At 57.4% G+C, this 23,240-nt stretch overlaps 5 protein-coding genes across 8 annotated transcripts; 3 read left to right on the plus strand and 2 right to left on the minus strand.

Moving 5' to 3' along the window:
• Window positions 1-67: 67 nt before the first annotated feature.
• Window positions 68-4,625, plus strand: LOC106858648 (amine oxidase [copper-containing] 3-like). Its single transcript, XM_014885418.2, has 4 exons — window positions 68-2,284; window positions 2,383-2,668; window positions 3,358-3,487; window positions 3,629-4,625. The coding sequence occupies exons 1-4, from the start codon at window positions 508-510 to the stop codon at window positions 3,929-3,931; spliced, it is 2,496 nt and encodes an 831-aa protein (XP_014740904.2). The 5' UTR covers window positions 68-507; the 3' UTR covers window positions 3,932-4,625.
• Window positions 4,626-7,393: 2,768 nt separating this feature from the next.
• Window positions 7,394-10,492, plus strand: G6PC1 (glucose-6-phosphatase catalytic subunit 1). Its single transcript, XM_014885425.2, has 5 exons — window positions 7,394-7,835; window positions 8,335-8,444; window positions 8,778-8,886; window positions 9,124-9,239; window positions 9,326-10,492. Exons 1-5 carry the CDS (start codon window positions 7,606-7,608, stop codon window positions 9,835-9,837), a joined length of 1,077 nt encoding a protein of 358 aa, XP_014740911.1. The 5' UTR covers window positions 7,394-7,605; the 3' UTR covers window positions 9,838-10,492.
• Window positions 10,493-11,299: 807 nt separating this feature from the next.
• Window positions 11,300-16,489, minus strand: AARSD1 (alanyl-tRNA synthetase domain containing 1). 4 transcript variants are annotated; one of them, XM_088179745.1, is made up of 13 exons: window positions 16,318-16,489; window positions 16,116-16,238; window positions 15,882-16,041; window positions 15,396-15,453; window positions 14,899-15,055; window positions 14,692-14,808; window positions 14,001-14,131; window positions 13,761-13,827; window positions 13,482-13,573; window positions 12,976-13,030; window positions 12,321-12,415; window positions 12,029-12,179; window positions 11,300-11,476 (listed from the first exon to the last, which is right to left on the minus strand). In XM_088179745.1, the coding sequence occupies exons 1-12, from the start codon at window positions 16,354-16,356 to the stop codon at window positions 12,044-12,046; spliced, it is 1,230 nt and encodes a 409-aa protein (XP_088035871.1). In that variant the 5' UTR covers window positions 16,357-16,489; the 3' UTR covers window positions 11,300-11,476; window positions 12,029-12,043. The 4 variants fall into 4 exon arrangements, with proteins under 4 accessions (XP_088035871.1, XP_088035869.1, XP_088035870.1 ...); XM_088179743.1 differs by having other exon boundaries at window positions 11,300-11,480; XM_088179744.1 differs by having other exon boundaries at window positions 11,300-11,498.
• Window positions 16,490-16,565: 76 nt separating this feature from the next.
• Window positions 16,566-18,844, minus strand: PTGES3L (prostaglandin E synthase 3 like). Its single transcript, XM_088179748.1, is given in 8 exon segments — window positions 16,566-16,773; window positions 17,003-17,056; window positions 17,170-17,202; window positions 17,205-17,259; window positions 17,630-17,728; window positions 18,010-18,076; window positions 18,212-18,325; window positions 18,700-18,844. Coding segments are annotated over 7 exon segments (423 nt in total). The 5' UTR covers window positions 18,708-18,844; the 3' UTR covers window positions 16,566-16,773; window positions 17,003-17,009.
• A 61-nt stretch (window positions 18,845-18,905) lies between these two features.
• RUNDC1 (RUN domain containing 1) lies at window positions 18,906-22,828 on the plus strand. Its single transcript, XM_014885390.2, has 5 exons — window positions 18,906-19,302; window positions 19,839-19,997; window positions 20,253-20,451; window positions 20,720-20,809; window positions 21,339-22,828. The coding sequence occupies exons 1-5, from the start codon at window positions 18,973-18,975 to the stop codon at window positions 22,202-22,204; spliced, it is 1,644 nt and encodes a 547-aa protein (XP_014740876.2). The 5' UTR covers window positions 18,906-18,972; the 3' UTR covers window positions 22,205-22,828.
• Window positions 22,829-23,240: the final 412 nt, after the last annotated feature.

Consider the following 23,240-nt stretch of genomic DNA (forward strand, 5'->3'; position numbering starts at 1 on the left):
TGCAGGAAGGGTCTCATGGCTGCTGATGATGCAGCGTGGCCAGTGCCACTGCCTGTTTGCCACGATGCTGGTTGGGTTCTGGTGCTCCTGCTCCCCTCCTTGCAGCCCTATCTGGGCTAGGGGGTAACTCAGGCTTCGTGGGCATCTTTGCAGGGTGACAAACTGCTGGCCCCTCCTTCCCTGCTGCAGGACCATGGGGATGTTGGAAGCAGCAGTCAGTGCTGCTTGGTGATGGCAGGGCTGTGTCAGGACGGGGCAGTGGTGCTGTGGTTAGCACTGCTCTGCACAGGGAAGGTTTGTCTCTACAGCCAGTGCTGCCTGCCCAGCATTTGCAGGGTTAAGAGAAGGAGGAGAAGGGAGATGTGTTTACTTCCCCTAAATGACTGGATCCATCCTCTCCCAGCTCTGCATTGTAGGATCTGGGACCAGAGGGGAAGGACAGATGTACAAACATTGAGCTTACTTAAAATTATGACCCTCTAGGGAAGCAGAGCAAAGTTGCCTTTTATGGTTCCCAGCAAATCCTGGCAATGCGTGAGAACGTCCCCTTGCACCCTCCCTGCGAGTTCCTCTGGGCTGTTCCCCCCTGAAAAAACGGGGGAGGAAAATAAACCCGAGCCAACCCAGCCCCTTGTTCTAGTGAGTCGCTGGGAGGATTCCACAGCTGGAAACGTGTCCTGCCAGACTGCAGGAGCACTCAGTGGCCCAGCAGGCATGAGCCTGAAAACCGTGCTCATCCTCCTTGCCCTGGCATTAGCCACAATATTCGCTTTGGTTTGCGTGTTGCTGACCAGAGAAAGGATGCCCAGAACGTGCCAGCACCTGCCCCTGGAGCAGGAGGACGTCGAGGATGGCCAGAGCCTGGTCTTTGCTGACCTGACACCCGAGGAGATGTCACAAGTGGTGCGGTACCTGCAGGGACACCTCGGGGTGCCGCTGGTTGACGCCTCGCGTGCCAAACCCTCGGACAACTGCATCGCCTCCGTGGATCTGCAGGTGCCCGCCAAGGCAGAGGTGCTGCGGTTCCTGGACGCAGGGGGGGCTCGTCCCCCCCGAGAGGCTCTGGCTGTGCTGTACTTTGGGAACCAGGCAGAGCCCAACATCACCGAGTACGTGGTGGGGCCGCTGCCGACGCCCGCGTACCACCGAGATGTGACGGTGCAGAGGTACGGGGGGAAGGTGCCGTACCACCGCAGACCCGTCACTGGCAGGGAGTACATGGACATCAACGCCCTCATTCAGAGGGAGCTGAAAAAGGCACCGCGTTTCCTCTCTGCATGCTGTGAGTCTGACGGGACCGACCTGGTCATCCTCACCACAGCCCCACGGGGCTTCAAGTCCGGTGACCGCATGACCTGGTTTGTCCTTTTCCACAATGTGGCTGGCACTGGCTACTACCTGTCTCCAGTAGGGCTGGAGGTGCTGGTGGACCATGGGGACCTCGACATCTCCCGGTGGCAGCTGCTCCAAGTCTTCTACAATGGCCGGTACTTTGCCAGCACAAGAGATCTGGAACAGGAGTTCGTGTCTGGTGCACTGGAGGCTGTCGGGCTCAGGAAGCCCCGGGCTGAGTCAGTGCTGGGCTCAATGAAGCCCCGGCGCCCACCTGGGTCCCCGGGCCCGCTGCAGTTTGAGCCCCAGGGTCCCCGCTACAGCATCAGGAACAACCTCATCACCTTCCAGGGCTGGAGCATCGCCTTTGGAATGAACCCCAACACTGGCCCACGCCTCTTTGACATCAGGTACCGTGGGGAGAGGATTGTCTATGAGCTGAGTCTCCAGGAAGCCTTAGCCCTGTATGGCTCCAACTGCCCCGGGGGCATGTCCACCCGCTACCTGGACGGCAGCTTTGGCATCGGCAGGTTTGCCTATGAGCTGGTCCGGGGCCTGGACTGCCCCTACACAGCCACCTATGTGGACAGGCACTACCTGGCAGAGACAGATACTCCCAAAACCAACCAAAAATCACTCTGCATTTTTGAGCATGACTCTGCCCTCCCTCTGAGGCGCCACTTCTCTGACTCACAGTCCTTTTACTACGGTGGGCTGCGGAAAAACACACTGGTCATCCGTACCATCTCCACTCTCATTAACTATGACTACATCTGGGACTTCATGTTCCACAGCAGTGGGGCTGTGGAGGTCCGGGTGCATGCCACTGGCTACATCAGCTCCTCCTTCTTCCACGGCCAAGGCACTGACTATGGCAACAGGGTTGGGCCCCACACGCTGGGGACCATGCACCTCCACCACATCCACTACAAGGTGGACCTGGATGTTGACGGTAGGTCTGGCCACCCTTGGGCATGGCTGTGGTTTACTGTGGCCTAAGGATCTGCCTGGGGTGCAGAGCTTGAGAGGGTTTTCTCTTCTGCTTCACAGGGCAGCTGAACTCCCTGGAGACCCAGGATATGGAGTACGAGTTTGTCAAAGATCCCTGGAGCACACAGAACACCATTGAGCGGCCATACCTCCGCAGGAAAAGGCTGGAGAAGGAGGATGAGGCAGCATTCCCACTCAATGTCCCCATGCCCCGCTACCTCTCCTTTGTCAGCCCCAATCTCAACAAGTGGCAGCACCCACGCAGCTACAGGATCCAGATCATCAGCTTTGCTGGGAAGCACCTGCCCACCAACAGCTCCATGGAACGCTCTATCAGCTGGGGCAGGTGGGTGCCAGGGTATCAGCTGCTCCTGCTCCTGGTGGAGGGAGGCTGTCAACCCTGGGCAGGCCTGCACCAGGCTGCAGGGAAGGGTTAAGCAACAAACGTGTAGCTTTTGGCTCTGAAATTTCCTTGAGATGTTGCTCAATAACATTTGCTCATGGTAGCTCACAGGCAGGAATCTGACCCCACGTCACACTAATTTAGAGCAACCCCGTGTGTTTTTCCCTTCGAGGGGAAGTAGGCTGCAGAACAAATTCCTAAGGGAAGCACTGGCATTGACAGGTTGTGGTATCTCCCTATGAGGACAGAATGCCTTTTGGAAAAAGTCTGGGATAAGCACAGACCAGTCTCACTGCCAGGGTGAACTGATGGAGCTCATGCTGGGGAAGTCTGTGTAGGGGAGAAGTAGCTATGGCTTAAGGGAGTGCATTGGGCACTGAGTGGCAGCGTTTGCACCTGGATCCATTCATGTTTCCCAGCCATGCTGGAAAAGCCACAGGCAGCAAGGGATCCCCCATAAATCTTGAAGATGCTGGGGCTGCTGCCCATTCCTGCCCTCCCAGACTTTTCCCTCCCTGCCCCAGGGCAGACCAGGGATGCATCCAGCCTCAGTTCACCAGTGCATCCCAACTGGCAATGCCCTGGCTGCCCTGCCCTGTATGGACAAGCCCCTCTGATCCCTGTGCTGGCAGGTACCAGCTGGCTGTCACCCGGAGGAAGGAGGAGGAGCCCACCAGCACCAGCATCTACAACCAGAATGACCCCTGGACCCCCACTGTCACCTTTGCTGACTTCATCAACAACGAGACCATCACCAATGAGGTAAGCTGGGGTCTCTGGGATGGAGAGAAGCTGAACCTTGTGGGGCCCATCCTGGCTCCTGCCCTGGACCAGAGCCAGACTGAGCAGCTGCCGGGCTGGCAGAGTCCAGCTCTGTTAGATGCCCCGTTCTTCTTCTCCCAGGACTTGGTTGCCTGGATCACTGTGGGGTTTCTGCACGTCCCTCATGCTGAAGACATCCCCAACACAGTGACTGTGGGGAATGGTGTTGGCTTTTTCCTGAGGCCTTACAACTACTTCAACGAGGACCCCTCGGTGGATTCATCTGACAGTGTCTACTTCAGCAGTGACCAGGATGTTGGGGCATGTGGGGCCAATCCCCTCGCCTGCCTGTCCTCTGCTGCCACCTGTGCCCCCCACCTGCCCCCCTTCCACTTTGGGGGCTTCCTCAACCTCAGCCTGGCACCGCCTCTTGGTGGGCTCTGATGGGCCAGGGGTGCTGCTGGCTCTTGGGTGGGTACTCAGAGGGTCTCTGTCCCACACCAGGACCTGCCCTCCCCCTGCCCAGGGTATCATGTGCTCAGGGTTAGGTTTTGGGAGAAGCTCACTTCTTGTTTCAGCACTGCCAAAGGAGGACCCAAAGCCTCTGAAAAATAGCCCCTGGGAGTGACTTTTTTATTTCATCCTGGGTGTCACCCTGTGTACTGTGGGGTGCCCACAGCTGCTCCTCTCCTCTGGGATGGGACTTCCACCACCTTCCCATCATTGGTGCACACAGGGTGACAGTGCTGGCCAAGGCTGCCCATAGCACAAAGCTGTAGCTGCCCTTGGAGCTGTGGTCCACCTGAGGTTTTGCCCACAGTGGCAGGGGTGAGTGGTGTGGTGTTGCTGTGGACCTGCCACGGGAAGCCCAAAACATCCTCCACAGCCATGCAGCCATTGCAGCATCAAGAGCACTGGGCCCAGGCACTGCCAAGCTCTGGCTGCTGCTGCAGTGCCAACTGCAGATGGAGATGCCATGACAACTCTACAGATGGAGATAGGGCACTGGGTTGGCTTGGAGGCTGCTGGAGGAGCCCATGGCTGGGCTCTGGGTGGGAACTCCCCAGGCTGGGCTGTCCTGTGTCCACCCTTCCCAATAAACAGGCACTCGAGTGCTTTCCCTGAACAAACTCCTGTATCTCATGGTGCTGCTCTGTCTCCTGTGTCTGGGGCCAGACCCCAGCATGGCTGATGCTGTGGGAGCTGATGCCCTGTTAGGGATGGCCCTGGCTCAGCTTTGGGGGGTCCAAGGGATGTGGGGCAGCATGTGTGGCCCAGCATGGCTGTGTGATTGGTCTCCCGGATCCCAGTGCTGGCAGGAGGCTCCTGCCAGAGAATATGGAACAAACAAGGCAGTTAACGTTTAACAGTTGTTCTGAGCTGTGTTAATCAATTCTGGGCTTGGCTGCTGCCCAGTGTGCTCAGCCCCCTGTGTGGGCACCCTTAATTCTGCACCCCCAGCTGCATGTGCAGCCCACAGAGCCCATCCCACTGTGCCAGGCTGGGATGGGGACACCAAGAAGCTTGGTGAGGCCAGTGCCCAGCCCTGGCACATGGCTGCAGATGCTAAGCACTCACCAAAGTGTCCATGGGGGCATGGTGGGTATCTGTCCCCTCTGACCCCTGGCTGTAGTGGATGGGTCTGTCCAGAACATGCTGCGAGGGGCTCGAGCAGCCCTAATGGCTGTGGCATGTGCCCCTGGGAGCCAGATCAGCTTGATGGGAGAGGTGATGGGAGGAGAGAGAAGCTCAGGCCATGGCTCAGTGTGAGGCTGCAGTGGCCCCTGGGTGCCCTGGGGTGACAGCAGGGGCTGTGCCAGGCCCTGTGTGACAGGAAGGTTGTGTCCAGCTGGCTCCCTGCCCGCCACAGGTGCTGCCTGGACTCTGCTCGTGCACTGACGCAGTGACCACACTGCCACAGCCCAGCCTGGACCTTGCAGCTGTCAGGGAACATTCTGGACCAAACTGGCACTGCATGTGGCACATTACAGCACCCACTGGTGCTGTACTGGCCATAGCTGCATCCAGAACCTTGGGAATCACGGGCGCGCTGCGTCCCAGAGGCAGCTGGGGCCACTGGAGTCACACAGCTCCTGGGCTGCCAGCTGATCCTGGACTTGGTGTGCACAGACACAGAAATTGGGTTCCCCCAGCCTGGCCCCACTCCTTCCCTGGGAAAGCCAGCCAGCCAGTTTACAGTGACATCCCCAGCAGTGCTGCTGGCAGGGCTGCACAGTGCAGGGGATGAGCTGGACCCTGAGCAATTGTCAGACCAGCCAGGATACAGAACCCTGCCCAGGCAGCTCCTGCTGCTCTGTCCTGACTCAGGTCCACACAATGACTTTGGGGCCAGGGATTTATCCACAGGGCAGGTCATGGAGCAGTTCTGGGATCGTGTGGACCCTGGCACCTCTGGCACAGTCCTGACATGTGGCATGTGCACCTGGCACTGCACAGGGGGTACTGGGCTGAGCCACTCTGTCCTCTGTGCTGGGAGGAAATGTGCTTCCATTCTGCTTCCTGCCCTCTCCCTACTATGGCCCCAGTTTTCCTGCAGTGACTGTTTCCTAGGGGACTCGAGTGCTAGTCCCCATCCCCCAACACCTTTTGCCCCGTTTTCCGCTGTGAAATCTCCTGTGAAGGATTTATTGCTGATAGCTTCAAAATATTTTTGGAATGGAAGCCAAGTCTGTTGCATTCCTTCACGCTGGCCAAAGCAACTCTCAGTTGAGGACTCTGGAACGAGTTATTGGGGGATTTGTTCTGCAAGAGTAATTCAGTTTCTGTGCAAACTTCTGTTTTGTTGGGATGTTTTGCAGGTCAGGAGCTCAGTCCAGGGTCTGGGACCACCTTGCTTGGGTGCAGCAAGGCTGGATAGGACATGCCAGCAGCAGGGCTGAGTCTGTGACTTTGATTGCTTTTCTCACAGGCCATCCATGCTCGTATCTCAGGGAGCAAGGTTTGCCTGTCAGACCCCGTGGCTCCCTGGGCTGTGCATGGGCAGAGTGGCAGGATAGGGCCTGTAACTCCTGCTGTTTGTCAGCAGGACTCAGTACTGGACACAGCTCTCACAGAGGCAAACAACACAGGGCAGGGGTTCAAGGATCTTGACGTGAATTTTCTCAGGAGGGAGATAAGCCATGCATTTCACTGGCTGTTGATCATTAATGCCCTGCTGCCTGCTCAGCTGTGGTGGGTGCTGGCTGGGCACCCTGTGCTGCTGCTGCAGGGCTGTGTGTCCATGCACTGGCAGCTGTGGATGATAAAGTTGCAGAGCCAGCACTGCTACCAGGGACAGCAGAGTGCAGCTGGGGTGGAGGGGACAGCCATGGGCACTGCAGGATGAGTTGTGTCTTTGGTTCTGTACCCACAGCCAGGGTCTGATGGGGCAGGAAGGATTAACCCAGCGGAGCAGTGCTGAGAGGAGAAGTGCTGTCTCTATTTGCAAAGGTCCTTTAGCCCCCCACTAGAGATCAGAAGAACATGGCTGGCACCAGGAGCATCCCAGGCCTGGTTGTTTGGGACTGTGGGGACCTTCAGGAATGGCTTTGAAAGTTTCTCATTATGCAAAGTCCTGGTTAAATTAACCTGGCAAATGAGGAGGGGGATGGGTAGACTGCCCTCTGCTCCATGCACCCACTCCGTGCTCCTGGGCATCCTTGCTATGCTCCAGTGGTGGTTCACAGGGGGATGGCAGAGAGAGCAGAGCAATTGTCAGCCCTGGACGTGGCAGCTCTGCAGGACTGTCACACACAGAGCGTGGGATAAAGGAGCAAGGGCTGCGGTTCAGTCAGAGCAGCTGAACTCTTGGACTGGATAGCTGGAGGAGCCAGGGCTGCAGGATCTCCCTGGGTGAGGGGATGGTGTGGGGCAGGGGATGGTGCTGGGGTTGGAGCACCCGCACTCCACGTGCTCTCAAAGCCTGTTTCCCCCTTTTACGTAAGGTGTTCCAAACATGTTTGTTACAACCCCCTGGTGATGTACCTTTGGAAAGAGTGGTTTTGGGTCCAAAGATCAGTGCTAGGACAGTGACCTGCCTGCTGCAAACAAGACCTTGCAGAGTATAAAACCCCAGTGGCACAGTGGAGCAGGGGATAGCCTGAGGCACGCTGAGGAGGATGGAGGCCAACATGAACCTCCTGCACGACGTGGGCATCCGAACAACACACTGGCTGCAGCAGCGCTTCCAGGGCTCCCAGGACTGGTTCCTCTTCATCTCTTATGCTGCTGATCTCAGGAATGCTTTTTTTGTCCTCTTCCCCATCTGGTTCCACTTCAGTGAAGCAGTGGGCATCAGGCTCATCTGGGTGGCTGTAATCGGAGACTGGCTCAACCTCGTCTTCAAGTGGTGAGTGGCCCCGAGCCCATCGTGTGTTGGCACACCTGGATTAATGTGAGCCTGATGGGTGCTCTCAGCCCCAGGGCTGGAGTAGAACAAAGACCTGAGTTCAGCCCCAGCTGGGCAGTGACAATGGTCACTCCTTCCCAAGCCGTGCAGCAACAGCTTCCCCCTTCCTAGAGCCAAGCAGAGAGATGGAGCCTCCTGCAAATAGAGCTTCCCATCAGCCGGGGCTGTGGTGCTGAGTGGGGGGATCTTCACAGAGCCCCTCACCACAGGAGGTGATATCGACTTGGTTCCGGGAAGTTCTTCCTCTTCCCCTCAGGGCTGAGGATGGAGACATGGACAGGCACTGTCAGCTGTCAGAACCAAGCTATCAGCTGGGTGTTGTCTCTGTCAAGATGCCCTGGACCATTTGTGGGTCCTTTGCTTCTTCCATCTCCCAGGACAGATCTAAAGCTGCAGCTGTGCCCAGAACCTCCCCACATCCCTTCTCTTTTCTTTTCAGGATCCTCTTTGGGGAGAGACCATACTGGTGGGTCCTTGACACAGACTATTATGGCAACAACTCTGCACCAGAGATCCAGCAGTTCCCGCTCACCTGCGAGACTGGCCCCGGTAGGGTTCCCCAAGCCATGGTAGGGGCTTGCAGCCAGGGGCAGGGGGTGCTTGCCCATGGTGACCTGCACACACAAGGAGGGAGGTGCTGGCCTGGCCAGGGCTGTGGCTGGCAGCCTGCAGGCAGCACATACCTCTGGACAGTTCTGGCGAGAGGGCCCTTTACTGCTGTGCTCCTGGGGATGCTGCCTGTGCCTGCAGGGGAAGGAGGCAGGGCAGCCTGTGCACAGAGCAGACCTTGACCCCTGGTAAAGCTGTGGGGAATCACAAACCCCTGCCTGTGCTCAGCTCTGGCCCATGCAGAGTCTGACCTGGGTCTCTCTTCTTGCCCAGGGAGCCCATCTGGCCATGCCATGGGTGCAGCAGGCGTGTACTATGTCATGGTGACAGCCCTCCTCTCTGCTGCTGGGGGAAAGAAGCAGTCAAGGACTCTCAGATACTGGTAAGCTGTGTGCCAAAACCACCTGTGCTAGGCAGGGACAGCTCCAGCACTGACAGGCACAGCCAAGCCCATCAAGGCACGAGGCTGTGGACTGTCAGCTGGGCTGTGGCACCTCAGGTGGGGTCTGCATGGGGACAGGCTCAGTAGGCAGCCAGGCATTGTTTGGAGTACATGATGGCAGTGCCATGGGCAGTGCAAGCTGGCCCTGGCACCGACATGGCCACCTGTCCCTCACAGGATGCTCTGGACAGTGCTTTGGATTGGGTTCTGGGCAGTTCAGGTCTGTGTCTGCATGTCCCGAGTCTTCATTGCTGCTCACTTCCCCCATCAGGTGATTGCAGGGGTTTTCTCAGGTGAGTGTATCAGACCCCCCATCCCTTTCCCTGCAGCACCACTGTACCTGCAGCACTGACCAATGCTCCCACTTTGTTACTGGCAGGGATGGCTGTGGCCAAGACCTTCCAGCATGTCCGCTGCATCTACCACGCCAGCTTCCTTCGGTACCTGGGCATCACCCTCTTCCTCTTCAGCTTCACCCTGGGTTTCTACCTGCTGCTGTGGACATTCGGTGTGGACCTGCTCTGGACGCTGGAGAAGGCACAGAAATGGTGCAGCCACCCTGAGTGGGTCCACATCGACACCACTCCCTTTGCCAGCCTTCTCCGTAACCTGGGCATCCTCTTTGGGCTGGGGCTGGCCCTCAACTCCCACATGTACCAGGAGAGCTCCCGGCTGAAGCAGGGCCAGCAGCTGCCCTTCCGCCTGGGCTGCATCGCTGCCTCCCTCCTCATCCTCCACATCTTCGATGCCTTCAAGCCACCCTCCCACATGCAGCTGCTCTTCTACGCCCTCTCCTTCTGCAAGAGTGCGGCCGTGCCGCTGGCTACTGTCGGCCTCATCCCCTACTGCCTCTCCCAGCTCCTGGGCACACAGGACAAAAAGGCTGCCTAAGGCAGGCAGACACCCCAGCCCTGGGCTCAGGGCAGCTACCAGGCCCTGGGTGCACCTCAGCCACTGTTTGCTTCCTGCTGCATCTGCACAGGCTGACTCTGCTCTGGGAGCACACTATGGAGGCTGGGCCAGTGGTGCTGCTGGGTGGCTCCTGCAACATGGACCCACGGTGTCAGTCACGCTGGTCTGAGGCTGGCTGTTGGCACAGAGAGCCCTGCATGTCCAGCACTCCCCTGCTGTCCCTCCTGCACCCACACGTGGGGGTCACCTGCCCAGGACCCAGCAGCAGCAACCCAGCAAGCAAGGACCCAGTAAGCAGCGGGAGGTCCTGCACTCCCTTGCAGCTCGTGGGGACAGGCCACCTCCATGCTGCAGGGCTGGGGACAGCACCACTGGGAGCAGGGCTCTCACCTCAGCGTGTCTGGGGTCTGCTGAAGAGGCAGGTCTGTGACAGGAAAGGGCAGACACTGTGACATGGAGATGAAGTGCCAGTGTGAGGGACCCCTCCAGCCCTGGGACGTTTGGTGCTCAGCTGTGTGATGCAGTGCGGGGTGCATGCACACCCATGTGTACACACATAACATGTATCTGTGCACACATGACGTGGGGTGGGGTTGTGCACAGGAGGTATTTCATTAAAGCTGAAGGCTGTTTAGCTGCTGATTTGAGTGTCCCACTGGCCAGCACCATGGGATGGGGGAGCAGCTCTTGGATGTAGAGTTGAGCATGGTTGGTGCACGTGGTAAAGGACATTTCTCCTGGGTGCTGAAGACCCTCAACACCTGCAAGACACGTTCAAGCCACTGGGAAGGGCACTGTCTAGTGCCTTGGGTCTTTACTTTTTGCCGAGGTGCAGTTGAACACTCACAGCACATGGTGGCAAGGAGATGCTTTTTGTGCTGTTCGTCGGAGGTTTCTGAGTGCACTTTGTGCCAGGAACAGGGAAAAACTTGTGTTACCTTGCTGCTTACAGAAGCAAGCTCAGCTTTGGGATCAACTGGCTCAGCTGGGGCTGTGCTGAGCCCCCAGGGTGTTGGGGACAGAACTTGCATTTGGCTGTGGTGTGGGGTTGAGATCACGCCCCTCCTACCTCAGTACCCCAGCCCAGTGCTCCCTCTGCAGCAGAAGTCCTGTGGGCTCAACCTGCTGCCCTCCAAGCTGGGCAGGCTATACAGCCTATCAACTTTCTCAGTAAACATCCTTGCTCAGGCTAATAGATAGGGAGGTGCAGATACCCTCCCCCTGCCAGACTCTGTGCATGTGTAGGATCGCTCCCAAAGCACCAGCCCCTGCAGCTCTGAATCCACAGCCAGCTCCAGGCCTCAGTGGTGGTCCCTGTGGTCTGATGCTACCTCAACAGCTCAGCCAAGGCTGTGGCCATGCAACAGTCACAGCAGCCATGGATGGGAACCCAATCTGTTAGGGCTGCTCCCATCCCCTTTTTCATAACAGATAAACTTCCTTAGGATAGAGGTTTCTTTTATTCTGTTTCTCTGTTTATTATCACCATTTGGAGTAAACCTGTCATGCCATTCGTAGCAAGAAAGGGAAGGTAAATTCTCAAATTACCTGTTGTGCCCCGTTGTGGCTCCACAGCGCCCTTTAGTTCCTCCAGAGGAGACTGCAGCAGCTCCAAGGCCTGCCTGGGCAGGAAAGGTGAGCTGAGGGAACACCGGGACAGCTCTGCCTAATCCCGAGGGAATTTACAGCCCGAGAAACTACCGATGGTCAAAAAACGACCAGTAACAACTGCATCCCACCAAAGAAAAGGACTTGTACGTGGTGGGGAACGATCTCCTGCCTGTGGGGCACCTGCCCTCCCTTCCAGCTGCTCTCTGCCCTTGCCCAGCCCAAGGTGTCTAGGGGGACCAGCTGCCTCTTGCTTGAGCGTTTGTGCCAAGCAAGTCCTCCTCAGCAACTCGTGCAAAGCAAAATGCCCCAAAGTACTGCCAGCAGGAGGCCTCTTCTGGGCTTAGGAACCCTACAAAGTGGTTAACTAAAGACTACTTTTATCCCTGTACCATTTGCCTTGAGAAATGAGCCCTTGCAGCAAAGCAGATCCCCTCCCCATTTCCGTGAGCACCAAACCAGCCCACGCAGAGCATGTGCACACCAGCTGTTGGGTTCAGGTCTTTATTCTCTGGTAGAGAAGCTAGTGGAGCCTATGCAAACAAAGGGAAGACAAACCTACTTTGAGAATTGTTTCTTATGCTCCAGGGTTTTGATGGCTAATGAATTCCTGGAGCAGAGCTTGCACTTCTCCTCGCCGGCTCATCTTGGCTGCCTTGCCCTGGAAGCGGCCGCGCTTGCCAGCTCCTTTCCCACCCAGCAGTTCTGCCACCCTGCAGCAACAACACCACAGGCTGGAGCCCAACCTGCCCCAGACAGCACACACGGATCCGTGCCTGGATCCCACTGTGCAGCAGCTCAGTCTGCAACACCACAATTCTTACTCAAGTTAAACAAATCACAGAACATGTTACCTGGGACCTAAATTTTCAACTGCTTCAACAGGTCCAGCTAGAAGGAAGAGTCCTGCTTCTTTTTCATCTCCCACAGTCAGGAATAGCAGGGTTTCCTGTGGACACAGATGGACCTTGCTCCAGATAAATCTGTGTCCTGCTTGTCCAAGAAGAGGACAAACATTGGCCACAGGACACAAAGAGCAAACTCACAATTCAAAAGTCTCTGTGCATTACTGAGACTGAGACTGATCGAAAAAAGTAAAAGAGAAGTGGCATCTGAACCTTTTGTGCCAGTCATGCACTGCTGGCACAGAACAAAACTGGGGTATCCCAAGCTAAAAGGATACAGTTGGCAGTTGAACTAGGTGATTGTGACTGAAACCTTCTGCTCTTCCTATTCTACTCCTACCTAATCCTATCCTAACCTATTTCAGCCAATGAGGCTCTGTACAGCTCTTGGGGGCTAAGGCTCTTCCCTAGTGCTCTGAATTCTCACTGTTGAGGACAGCCCTACAGACTGAGGCTGCTGGGGACGGGTAACCTCAGGTACCTGCAAAGGAACCATATCTGCAGATTGTGACTGTGGCAGGAACAGCAGCCTGGCCAGCCCCTGTCTGTGTGTAACTGGGGTGAAAAACCAGTGGTGTCAGTTTAGTCTTCATCACTGACTCACCTCTGTCCCAATCTCGTTAGCAATGATGTTCATAAATTCAGAATCACCCTCTTTCCTGTCGGGAATGGATAAAAAATCACTTCAGAAAGAGGCAAAAACCCCCTCTAGAGTACAAAATCTCAATAAGAAACCAAGTGCCTGATTAAGGATTTTGTCCTCTTGCTCTTATTTGTCTATATATGTAAATCCTTGCTGGACACTCCTGTGGACATGTTAGGAATTATGTGAGTGTTATCTTTAAGAAGTAGGTTTTATTTGAAAATATCAAGTGCAGAGAGAATTAGATGGACACAGTAATTTCTCAGCTACAAAACCAGAAGAATTCAGTGACTGAACTATGAACAGATACCTTTAACTACACAACTTTCCATCAGGTCAAGGCAGTTTAATATCCTATTTACTTTGTTTATATTCTTCCTTGAGAAAACAGCTGCACACGTGTGAGAGATCCAAGTGCCATAGAGTGTGGGATACTGTTGGCCCCTTTTCCCTGAGCTCCCCCATACCTGTGCAATACAAACAGCTGCTTTGGAGCAGGTTTGCTCTTGAAGTCCCGGGCTATCAAAACAGCAATGTCTCTAAGCAGGTTCAGGTTATTCTGAAAGAAAAGCAAATGAACTGTACTGCAGCTGGAGAAGTCAGTGTGAAAACAGATGTGTTCCCATAGGTTTGAGCACTTTTCATAATACCCACAAAAATGGAACGACAATGATTTGACTCCCAGTTACCACAACTAAAGGTCTACAGGAAATAGTGACAACCACTTTTCCCAGCCATTCTTGTACCTTCTGGAGCAGTTTCACAGAGCTCTGCAGTCTCTTCACAGCCTCTACGTGCTCACCTGGTCCATTTCTGAAAGAAATGGGAGACTTTGGATCATTGCTCTGAAGGACAAAGGAAAGATTTCCTAAAGGAGCAAAACAGGCAACATCATACACAGCCCCACAACATGTACCCTGAGGCTTATGTGATATCTCTCAAGAGGAAGAGTGAAGATAAAATAATAGAAGTGGAAAGAGTATTACTTGAGCAGAGAGGTTAGAGCCTTCTCAGTATTGTGACTTTGTTCGATTGACTTCAGCACTCTGTTTCCCGCCAAGAAAATCAAGTTGGTTTTGTTCTTTTTCCCTTTTTCCACTCCAAGGAGTTTAATAACCTTAAAAAGAAAATCATCCTGGTCAGAACAGCATTTTGGTAATTCCCATAGGTGGTCAGTTCCTGCCAGATTATGCCTTGTGGTGAATTTTGACTCTGCTAGTGAAAATAAATTGAATAAAATCAGCCACAAGGTCAACATACCAAAAAAAACCAAAAAAAACCAAAAAAAAACCCAAAAAAACCCTCCAACCAGTAACTGAGAAAGTTCAAACACTTAAAGGCAGGTCTAGGATTTTATCACCATTTCCCTGCACGGAAGATTTCTCATCCATGATGGACATTCAAAAATATCAGAGCTTTAAGCAGAGGGAACATGGCCAACACCCCTGGCAGTGCAAAAACATCACTGCTGCACACAGGGCTGAGTTCTGCAACAAGGAAACAAAAGCACCTGAGGTGCCCAGTCTGTGTGTGACCCTCCTGGGGTTCCCTCAGCCTGGGGCTGCTGCTCCCCCTTCCCCATCAGTGCAGTCTCGAGCAGCCTGTGGATCCCAGGGACTCTGGCTGCACTTCATGTGTAGTGTGGTTCCCAGAGGCAGCCCAGCTGCATCCACCCACCTGGAGGTCACTCAGGTTGCTGACATGAGTCCCACAGCACATATTGGAGTCAATGCCTTTGATGTCCACCACACGCACTGGCCCTACGTGGTCATCAGGCAGCCCCCGGCTCTTCACCTGGCAGAGCAGATGAGTGACAAAGAAGGTGACATCCGTGCTCAGTTATTCCAGTCCCACGAATCCCATGAGTTCTCTGGCACCACTCACTGTTTCAATTTCAGGGTCATCTGCAGCCAGTTCCCTCACTGTTACAGGGACCCTGTCCCGGATTTTCTCGTTCACACTCTTCTCCAGGGCCTCGACCTGCTCTGCTGTCACCAAGGGGGTGTCCAGCTCAATGACACTTCTCTGACGGCCCAGCTCCCTGCACCAAGGAAGAACATCTGCTGCTGTAGCTGAGACCTGCTGTGCAGCACCAGCATCCCACTGTTGGGAATGTGGTGACTGAAACAAAACAGACTTCCCTCCTCTCTCTGTTATGTTCAAAGCACCAGATGGAAACCAAACACTTGAGGACAAGACAGAGAAACACTACTTTGCACAGCTTCTCTCCAGGTCAGTGACCTCTCCTGCAACATCTCAGCTCAGGTGAAACATCCAAATTGCTTTTGGTGTTTCAGTGTTCAGGCTCTATGCAGGGTAGCATGGTGACATGTGCCAAACAAGAAAACACTGGGGTCAAAAGGAACCTTTATCCTGCTCACCATGAAGTCGTCTTGAATCCAAACATCTGTTCTGCAATTGCACTGATGAGATGCTGTCCTGGAAGAGACGGGCAAGCACTAGCTGTGAGTGTCACTGGTATTTTCAGTCAGGCCGTGTCTTTCCTGTTGACATTCTCCACGACAGGCGAGTGCTGGGTGCTGAGGGACCCCTGCCAGTGCCCAGCAGCAGCAAGGAGACAGCTCCGGCCTCGTGAGCCTCGGCTCCCGGCAGCACTGCAGCACACGCTGGGGGCTGCAGAGCAGGTTGAACTTTTTTTTTCCTGTGCGTTTGTTTACAAGCCAAGGAGAGCTCGCAGAGGGGCACCTGCTGCCCCCAGTAGTCCCGGGAACGGACTGGGCACACAGAACTGTTGCGTTTCTCCCTACCCTGACCAGGGTGGGCACACGCTGGGCACGGACCTCCCCCCCGCCCCAGCGGCACCTCCGGCGGGGTGTTACCGGGCTCCTCCCGGTACCGGCACGGACCTGAATGCTGCTGCATGTGGTCGAAGCGGCGCTCCCAGTCCAGCGACAGCAGCACTTCAGCGCCCGGTTCCAGCGCGGCCGGCACGAAATGCACGGCCTCGGGGCCCCGCCGGGTGACGCGCAGCACCGGCACATCTCCGATGAGGCCGCGATCGTCCGGCTGCGGACACAGGACGTCAGTGCCGCCGGCCCCGGCCCCGGCCCCCACTCAGCCCGGCCCAGCCCGGCCCGTACCTGCCCGCCGCCCTCGGGGAAGAGGATGGTGTCTTCCAGCACCACCTGGAACCCGTGCACCGGCTCCCCGCCGCCCTCGGGCCGCAGCTCCGCCGCCCGGCACGACACCACCCTGGTGGTGAACTGAGACACAGACGGCGGCGCCGTGAGGGCCCACCCGGGCCTGCCTCGCGCCCCGGCCCCGGCCCCGGCCCGACGCTACCTGCCGGGCCCAGCTGTCCCGCTGGCACTGGAATACCATCACGACCGTTTGGTACAAGCGAGCCGGGACTGGCGGCGAGGGCGGCCGCGGAGGGACCGGGACAAGGACCGGCGGTGACCGCGAGCGGGCGGGGCCTGCGCGGTGACGCGCGGGCGCGCTCCCGCCGGCGGCGCGCGCTGCCGGGCCCGGTGGGAGCGAGCGGCTCCCGATGGCCGGCGCGGCGGCGGCCCGAGCGCACGGCACACGGCTGCGGCAGTTCACGTTTATTGCCCCGCGCCCCGCGAGGGTAACCGGCTACGGGAGACCGGACCGCGTCCGCCGCCCTGGGTCGGGAGCGCTGCCCGCGGCGACGCATGAGCTGAGGCGGCCCCGCTTCCTCGGAGAAGCCTGCCCGCGCTGCTCCTCCGTGCTACCGGTGCACCGGCTGGTCTCCCAGGGCCCTGGGCATCAGTCATCCTGCGGGAGGGAGGAGCGAGGTGCCAGGGACTGGGCCGAGATCGGGCCAGCCCCGGTTGCAGCGGGTGGTGCCAGCCAGTTGTCCCAGGGAACCTCTCCACGCTAGCTCCAGGACAGGCTGCTCGAGGGGTGCAACAGGAGGTGCTGCCGGTGTCCCGGAGCCGGCGGAAGGCTGAGGCTGGGTTGTGCTCGGTTGGGCATCAGGAAGAAGCTGGCATGTGGTACTTACATCCAGGTCATCCATGGCTGGTGGGGGGCCTTTTTCTGTCACTTTCTCCAGCATCTGGATAGGAAACAAACGGCTGGATCCCCAAATGCCTGGTGTGCCCCCATCCAGTTCACCCACATGATGATCCCGAGGATCCTCAGGATCCTGAGGCCGGTGGCCCAGCTCACCTCTGCATACTGTTCCACCATGGCCCTCTCCACCTCCTCGTCCCCTTCCCAGTCTCGCCAGTTGTCAAAGTCCACGGAAAGCCAGGCTGGCTGTGGGCACAAAGAGCATCCCCTGAGAGGGGGGAGCAGCACCGCAGGGACCCACAGCCCAGAGGCAGCTCCTGCACAGGCGAGGGACCTTGTAAGACTGGGGAGGGGCAGGAAGCAGGAGTGTCCCTTTGCCTGCAGGCACTGGTTCTGATCCTGAGTGTGTCAAGGTAAAGGGGTGCCACATCCTTCCTGGAGGGCAGAAGTCTGTGGACTTCTAGTGGTGATTATCAGGACAGGCTTTTTGGGAGCTCTGTCTTCGGGTCCCCTGTGGGGGTCTCTCTGTCTGTCCTGGGGGCAGGTTGGTTCCTAAGAGCCACGAGGTGCTGAGTGGGGACAGCACATGCACTGAGGCACCAGGCACCACACACACCTTGATGTTCTCCTTGGTGACGCGCGGCCAGGCCACTTTCTCCTTCCATTTCCTCATAAAGCATGTGATGGAGCGGTCAGAGCGCTTCTCCCGCGAGTCCTGCCAAGAGATCAGGGGTGCCTCAGTGTCTCCTGGGCTTCTCTCTGCACAGGGTTAAAGCTCAGCCCTGCGCAGGCTGTGGGGTCACAGAACTACAGAGACAGGTTGCTTCTGGCTCAGGGCAGCACCGTATCAGCCCCAGGGTTGGGGCTCTCAGGCTCATCCTGCTGAAATACTCAGGATGGGCAGCATTCAGCGTTAAGCTGTGTTGCTCAAGATTGGCTCTGACTCTGCGCCTGACAGAGGCTGTCAGAGAACAATTTGTTGGCGGGAAACCTCACCTTGGAGTTGACCCTGGCGTACAGGTTGATCTCGTTGTAGAACTCCACACCGTCTGCATTTTTGCAACTGCCAAAACATTGTAACAACCGGGCTTAGGAGAGAGCTGAGGCCAGGCGTGCTCTCCTCTCACAGAGTCCTCCCGGTCCTCTGAACCACCCCTAGAGCAGGGCCATGTCAGCCGGCAGGGCAGTGGCAGCTCACCTGAACACCAGGCGATGGTCCTCGATGACGACCTTCACGTCCTTGCTGTCCTCGACACAGAACTCCAGGTACACGTACCGCGGCCGGTCGTACCACAGTGTCTTTGCAGGTTGCCTTGGGGAAGAGCAGACCACCGGGTATCACCAGTAGGCATTTCCCCGGTGCCCAGCAGCCCTCGGCAGGACCCGCACGGGGGGCAGGGGACGCGGACTCTGCCTGGGCCGAGCCCCGGGACTGGCAGTGGGAGCAGGTACCGGGCGGGAGCGGGCGGTGGACACTGGCCCCATGCCGCTCCCCTCTCCCGTCCCACACGCCCCTGGCCGGGCAGTCGGTGGGGCCCGGCCGGCCTGTGTTCGCTCCGCTCTGCCTGGCCCGGCACCGCTCCCCGCTGCTCCAGGTCCGAGGCTCCTGTCGGGGGGTGCCTCGGCCGCGCACTGGGAGCCATGCATGAGTTCCTAGCGCTGCCTGTCCCGTCCGGCTGCGCTCACCTCGCCATGGCGGTGCCGACCCCGCCCCGCGCTATTTTGGGCCGGGGGGCGCGGCTGCCGGGCGCAGGGCTCGGCCAGGCCGGGCCGGCCAGGCCGGACCCGGGGCAGCCAACCCGCGGGCCCGTCACCGCCCCCCGGCCCCCGGTGCGCGCCCCCGGGGCCGCCGCCGCCACCGAGCCGGGCCGCGAGGGGGCGCGCTGGCCCCGCCCCGCCCATAGCCCCGCCCCGCGGTGCCAAGATGGCGGCGGCGTCGCGGCGCCGGTAGCAGCGGCTATGGAGGGAGAGAGCGGCTCGCTGGGCCCCGGCGAGCGCTGGGCGCCGGTGGGCGCCGTGTCAGCGGAGGAGGACGAGGATGAGGAGGACGAAGAGGCGGCGGCCACGGGAGGAGACTCGCCGCAGTCAGTGCCGCGGCTGCGGGCCGAGCGGCGCCGGCTGCATGGGGCGCTGCTGGCGCTCGCCTCGCACTTCGCTCAGGTGCAGTTCCGGCTGCGGCAGGTGGCCCGGGCCGGCCCGGCCGAGCAGCAGCGCCTGCTCCGCGACCTCGAGGACTTCGCCTTCCGCGGCTGCCCCGCGCCGCTTCCCCACGGTCTCGGCGCCGCTCCGGTGAGTGCCTGTGGCAGGGCTGGCGGAGCCTTGGCTGGGCATAGCCCCGGGGTCGTATGTGGGCGCCCGGCCTGAAGCCCACTAGCGGCGGCTGCACTGCCCGCGGTGCTTGGGTTTGAACAGAGCTCAGCACCAGACGTGCACAGGCCCCTGGAGCTCGGAGCCAGCTCGCAGGGATGTGCCCTAGAGCCCTGAGTGGTGTGTCACTGCTCCACGCCCTGGTACAGCACAGGTGACTCACAGGATCTGTGATATGTACATGTTATTTGGCCATTTTCTTCCTGGATCCTGGCCTTGTGCGACAGGACGTGGGTGCAGGCGGTCTGGAGAGGGGCTTCCTCTCCCTTATCAGATGAGGTGATGTAGCTGGTACCTCTGCTTGGTGCTCAGACACATTTCTCCGTCAAGCTGGTTTGCAGTGCTCACTAGTGAAGTACATGAGCTGCAGGAAATACTCCTCATGTCATAATCCTGTTCTCTGTGGCTTGGGTATGACAATAAGTCTTCAATTTTATTTACTGATAACTTTTTTTCAGGGTGAGCGAGAGAAGCAGGAGCAAATTGAGGTCCAGAAAGAGAAGCACAGAGAGCTGATCCTGCAGCTCAAGACACAGCTGGATGACCTAGAGACCTTTGCTTACCAAGAGGGCAGCTATGATTCTCTGCCACAGTCTGTGGTTATGGAAAGACAACGGGTAAGGCTCACAAATCCTCCTGCTGTATTTCCTAGCCCTTGTGAGTGTCTCACAGACTGTAGGCACTCATCAGTCTGTATTTCTCACCAGCAGCTATAACAGTGTCAGGAGTTTGTCTACATGTGTGCACCTGTCCCGTGTCTTTTGCAATTATTTCTGTGCAGCAAAGGTATCCTGTTTCTGAACCTCTAGGATTGAAGCTCTGGGGCAGCAGTGTCAGATGGTGAAATTGCACTGCTCACTTGTGTTTTGCAGATGATTATAAATGAGTTGATAAAGAAGCTCGACATGGACTTGAGTGAAGATTTTGCAACGCTCTCTCCAGAGGAACTGCGGCAGCGGGTGGATGCTGCCATAGCACAGATTGTGAATCCAGCCAGGGTGAAGGAGCAGCTGGTGGAACAACTGAAGACCCAGATAAGGGACCTCGAAATGTTCATCAACTTCATTCAGGGTCAGTGAGGAGTTTTTAGATGAGCAGACTGAATTGTTTTGTTATTCCCTTATGTAGTCATGAGGAAGAAGGTGACGGATGTCAGGAGATGCAGGAACAGCTTCTGGGTCACAGGAAAGTACAAATCCCTCTAATTGATAGTGAAGAAAAGTGTTGATAGAGTGATGAAAGAGGTTCCAGAGGGGTCTGAGGAATGCTGACCTTAATACTCGGGATATGCAGCTGAAATTCACAAATGTGAAATAATGATGTGAAATCCTTTTTGTAGATGAAGTTGGAAGCTCTGGCAAGGCAGAAGATGGCCACTGTGACTGTGGAGGCTCCTACAAACCCAGCACCCGGCCTTCTGGGAACAGAGGTGGGCACTGCTGGGCTCAGCACTGTCAGCAAACTCCAGCTCCTCCTTGGAGCTTTGATGAGCACAAACCAGTCATTGTCTGCTTTTTCCTGGCAGCTGGTTTCTGTGCTTCTGCACTCCCTCTGCTGAAGGCCTGTGTCCTGTTCCTTTACCCTCCTTCCATGGGATCCTCAGAGTAGTCACGGAGCCTGAACATGTGGCGTGGAGAGTGGGCTCGGTCCTCAGTGGGGGGTCAGGAATAGATTGCTGATACTTGGTGCAATTACTTGGTGTAATTCATGCTCTTCAAGCTCTGAGCTCTGTTAGCAAGTACAGTGAGCTGGGGGGATCCAGTGTTCTTTAGAGCTTGAGACCTCCCTTATCCCTTGAACCTGCTGGAAATACAGTAATGTAGCATGAGGCATATGCTGCTACTCAGAATGCTAGCCTGAAGGGATTTTCAGATGTTTGCACTCTCTTTGTGTGTATGAACAAGCAGAGTTGTTGACTCCCAATGAGAGTATATTTTTTTCTTTTCTAACCTGGTCAGTGAACCCAGAAGATGCCAGAAGGATGCAAGAAACAGGCCTGCAGCTCATGCGCCGCATGCTGGCCGTGCTGCAGATCTTTGCTGTGAGCCAGTTTGGCTGTGCCACGGGTCAGATCCCTCGCACCCTCTGGCAGAAGGACCAAGACAACCAGGACTTCTCCCCCTTAATTGAGAAACTGGAGCTGTCGGTGGAGCGGGTGAGGCAGCTTGCCCTGAAACACCAGCAGGCAGAGCATGTTATCAGCTCCTCTGAGCTGCAGGACGTTCCCCTGGGAGGCAGAGACGAGCTGACTCTGGCTGTGCGCAGGGAGCTGACGGTCGCTCTGCGGGACCTGATGGCTCACGGGCTCTACGCCTCTTCCCCAGGCATGAGCCTGGTGTTGGCCCCCATCGCATGCCTGATTCCTGCGTTCACGCCCTCACCGCGGACCATGCACCCCTGGGAACTCTTTGTCAAGTATTACAACGCTAAGAACGGACAAGCCTTTGTGGAATCCCCAGCTCGCAAGCTCTCCCAGTCCTTCGCCTTGCCTGTGACAGGAGCAGTGGTGGCTACCCCGAAGCAGAGCCTGCTGGCAGCCATCCACACGGTGCTCACGGAGCACAGCCCCTTCAAGCGCAGCGCAGACTCAGAGCTGAAGGCGCTGGTGTGCATGGCGCTGAACGAGCAGCGCTTGGTTTCGTGGCTCAACCTCATCTGCAAGTCTGGAGCTTTGGTTCAGTCTCACTACCAGCCCTGGAGCTACATGGCCAACACCGGTTTCGAAAGTGCACTCACCCTCCTCAGCCGCCTGAGCAACTTGAAGTTCAACCTCCCAGTTGACTTGGCTGTTCGGCAGCTGAAAAACATCAAAGATGCTTTTTGATGTGTTTTTATTGTAGATCATCCATTTTCCACTAGTAGGCAGCTGTTGGGCTCAAGAAGCCTGGCTTTTGTAAGACCAAGTTTGTCATTGGTATTTGCTTTTAGGGAAATCTTAGGGTGTCATGATGTTGGCAGTGTGTTGTCCAATGCTGTCCCTGTAGAGCAGCTGGAGGCCGCAGGTTGGGTAGCACCTCCCCCTGCCCGATCTCTGCTGCTCTCAGGTCAAACTACCCTGCCCAGTGGTCAGTGACTGTTTAGGGGTCGGGGACAGAGGCCTGGCCATGGGGGAAGGCCCGTGGGATGTGCAGCTGAGCTCCTTTGTGGTTATTTCTCACAGTCTCTGCACAGGATCCCTCATGGAGGAGAGAGCTGGCAGGTGTTTGAAGTACCTTGGGGGCTGCCTGGTCACATGGGACTTGACCTTCCGCCGGTGGATGTAGGAGAAGATGGGACCGATCCAGAGGTGCCCAGGGGCTCCTCCAGCGGCTCTGCAGACTGTGTCCCTTGGGCTGCCGGGGTGCTTTGTCCAACGGACCCAGCTCCTTGTTCCAGGCTTTTGTGTGGGTCAGCGCAGCCCAGTGTCTAGCAGGGTGTATTAAATACCGCTGTGGTACCTGTGGGCTGAGCCCGCCGCCGTCCCGTGTGCTCTGTCCGTTACCGGGGCTGTGACGTGCCGCCCGCCGTGCCCGGGGAGGGCGGAGGAGGGCAGACACCCGGCACCGCCGTGACCGGACCGAGGGTGGCTGAGGCGGACACCCGGCACCGCCGTGACCGGACCGAGGGTGGCTGAGGTGGACACCCGGCACCGCCGTGCCCGGGGAAGGGGCGGCTGAGGCGGACGCCCGGCACCGCCGTGCCCGGGGAAGGGGCGGCTGAGGCGGACGCCCGGCACCGCCATGTCCGGGGAAGGAGCGGCTGAGGCGGACACCCAGCACCGCCGTGACCGGATCGAGGGTGGCTGAGGCGGACACCTGGCACCACCGTGCCCGGGGAAGGGGCGGCTGAGGCGGACGCCCGGCACCGCCGTGCCCGGGGAA

The sequence above is a fragment of the Sturnus vulgaris genome, chromosome 27 (genome assembly GCF_052056855.1).
Source record: "Sturnus vulgaris isolate bStuVul1 chromosome 27, bStuVul1.hap1, whole genome shotgun sequence".
Taxonomy (NCBI): domain Eukaryota; kingdom Metazoa; phylum Chordata; class Aves; order Passeriformes; family Sturnidae; genus Sturnus; species Sturnus vulgaris.

Excerpts from the sequence above, each read along its gene's own strand:
- AARSD1 (XM_088179745.1), bottom strand. The coding sequence starts at position 16,356 with ATGGTATTCCAGTGCCAGCGGGACAGCTGGGCCCGGCAG. Across the intron at positions 14,809-14,898 it reads ATGACCCTGAAATTGAAACA|GTGAAGAGCCGGGGGCTGCC; the intron begins GTGAGTGGTGCC and ends CTGCTCTGCCAG. Across the intron at positions 13,031-13,481 it reads CAGCTGTTTGTATTGCACAG|GAAAGAGGGTGATTCTGAAT; the intron begins GTATGGGGGAGC and ends CATTCCCGACAG.
- RUNDC1 (XM_014885390.2), top strand. The coding sequence starts at position 18,973 with ATGGAGGGAGAGAGCGGCTCGCTGGGCCCCGGCGAGCGCTGGGCGCCG. Across the intron at positions 19,303-19,838 it reads ACGGTCTCGGCGCCGCTCCG|GGTGAGCGAGAGAAGCAGGA; the intron begins GTGAGTGCCTGT and ends ACTTTTTTTCAG. Across the intron at positions 19,998-20,252 it reads TGGTTATGGAAAGACAACGG|ATGATTATAAATGAGTTGAT; the intron begins GTAAGGCTCACA and ends TGTGTTTTGCAG.
- G6PC1 (XM_014885425.2), top strand. The coding sequence starts at position 7,606 with ATGGAGGCCAACATGAACCTCCTGCACGACGTGGGCATCCGAACAACA. Across the intron at positions 8,887-9,123 it reads TCAAGGACTCTCAGATACTG|GATGCTCTGGACAGTGCTTT; the intron begins GTAAGCTGTGTG and ends TGTCCCTCACAG. Across the intron at positions 9,240-9,325 it reads GATTGCAGGGGTTTTCTCAG|GGATGGCTGTGGCCAAGACC; the intron begins GTGAGTGTATCA and ends TGTTACTGGCAG.
- LOC106858648 (XM_014885418.2), top strand. The coding sequence starts at position 508 with ATGGTTCCCAGCAAATCCTGGCAATGCGTGAGAACGTCCCCTTGCACC. Across the intron at positions 2,285-2,382 it reads GGTGGACCTGGATGTTGACG|GGCAGCTGAACTCCCTGGAG; the intron begins GTAGGTCTGGCC and ends TCTGCTTCACAG. Across the intron at positions 3,488-3,628 it reads ACGAGACCATCACCAATGAG|GACTTGGTTGCCTGGATCAC; the intron begins GTAAGCTGGGGT and ends TTCTTCTCCCAG.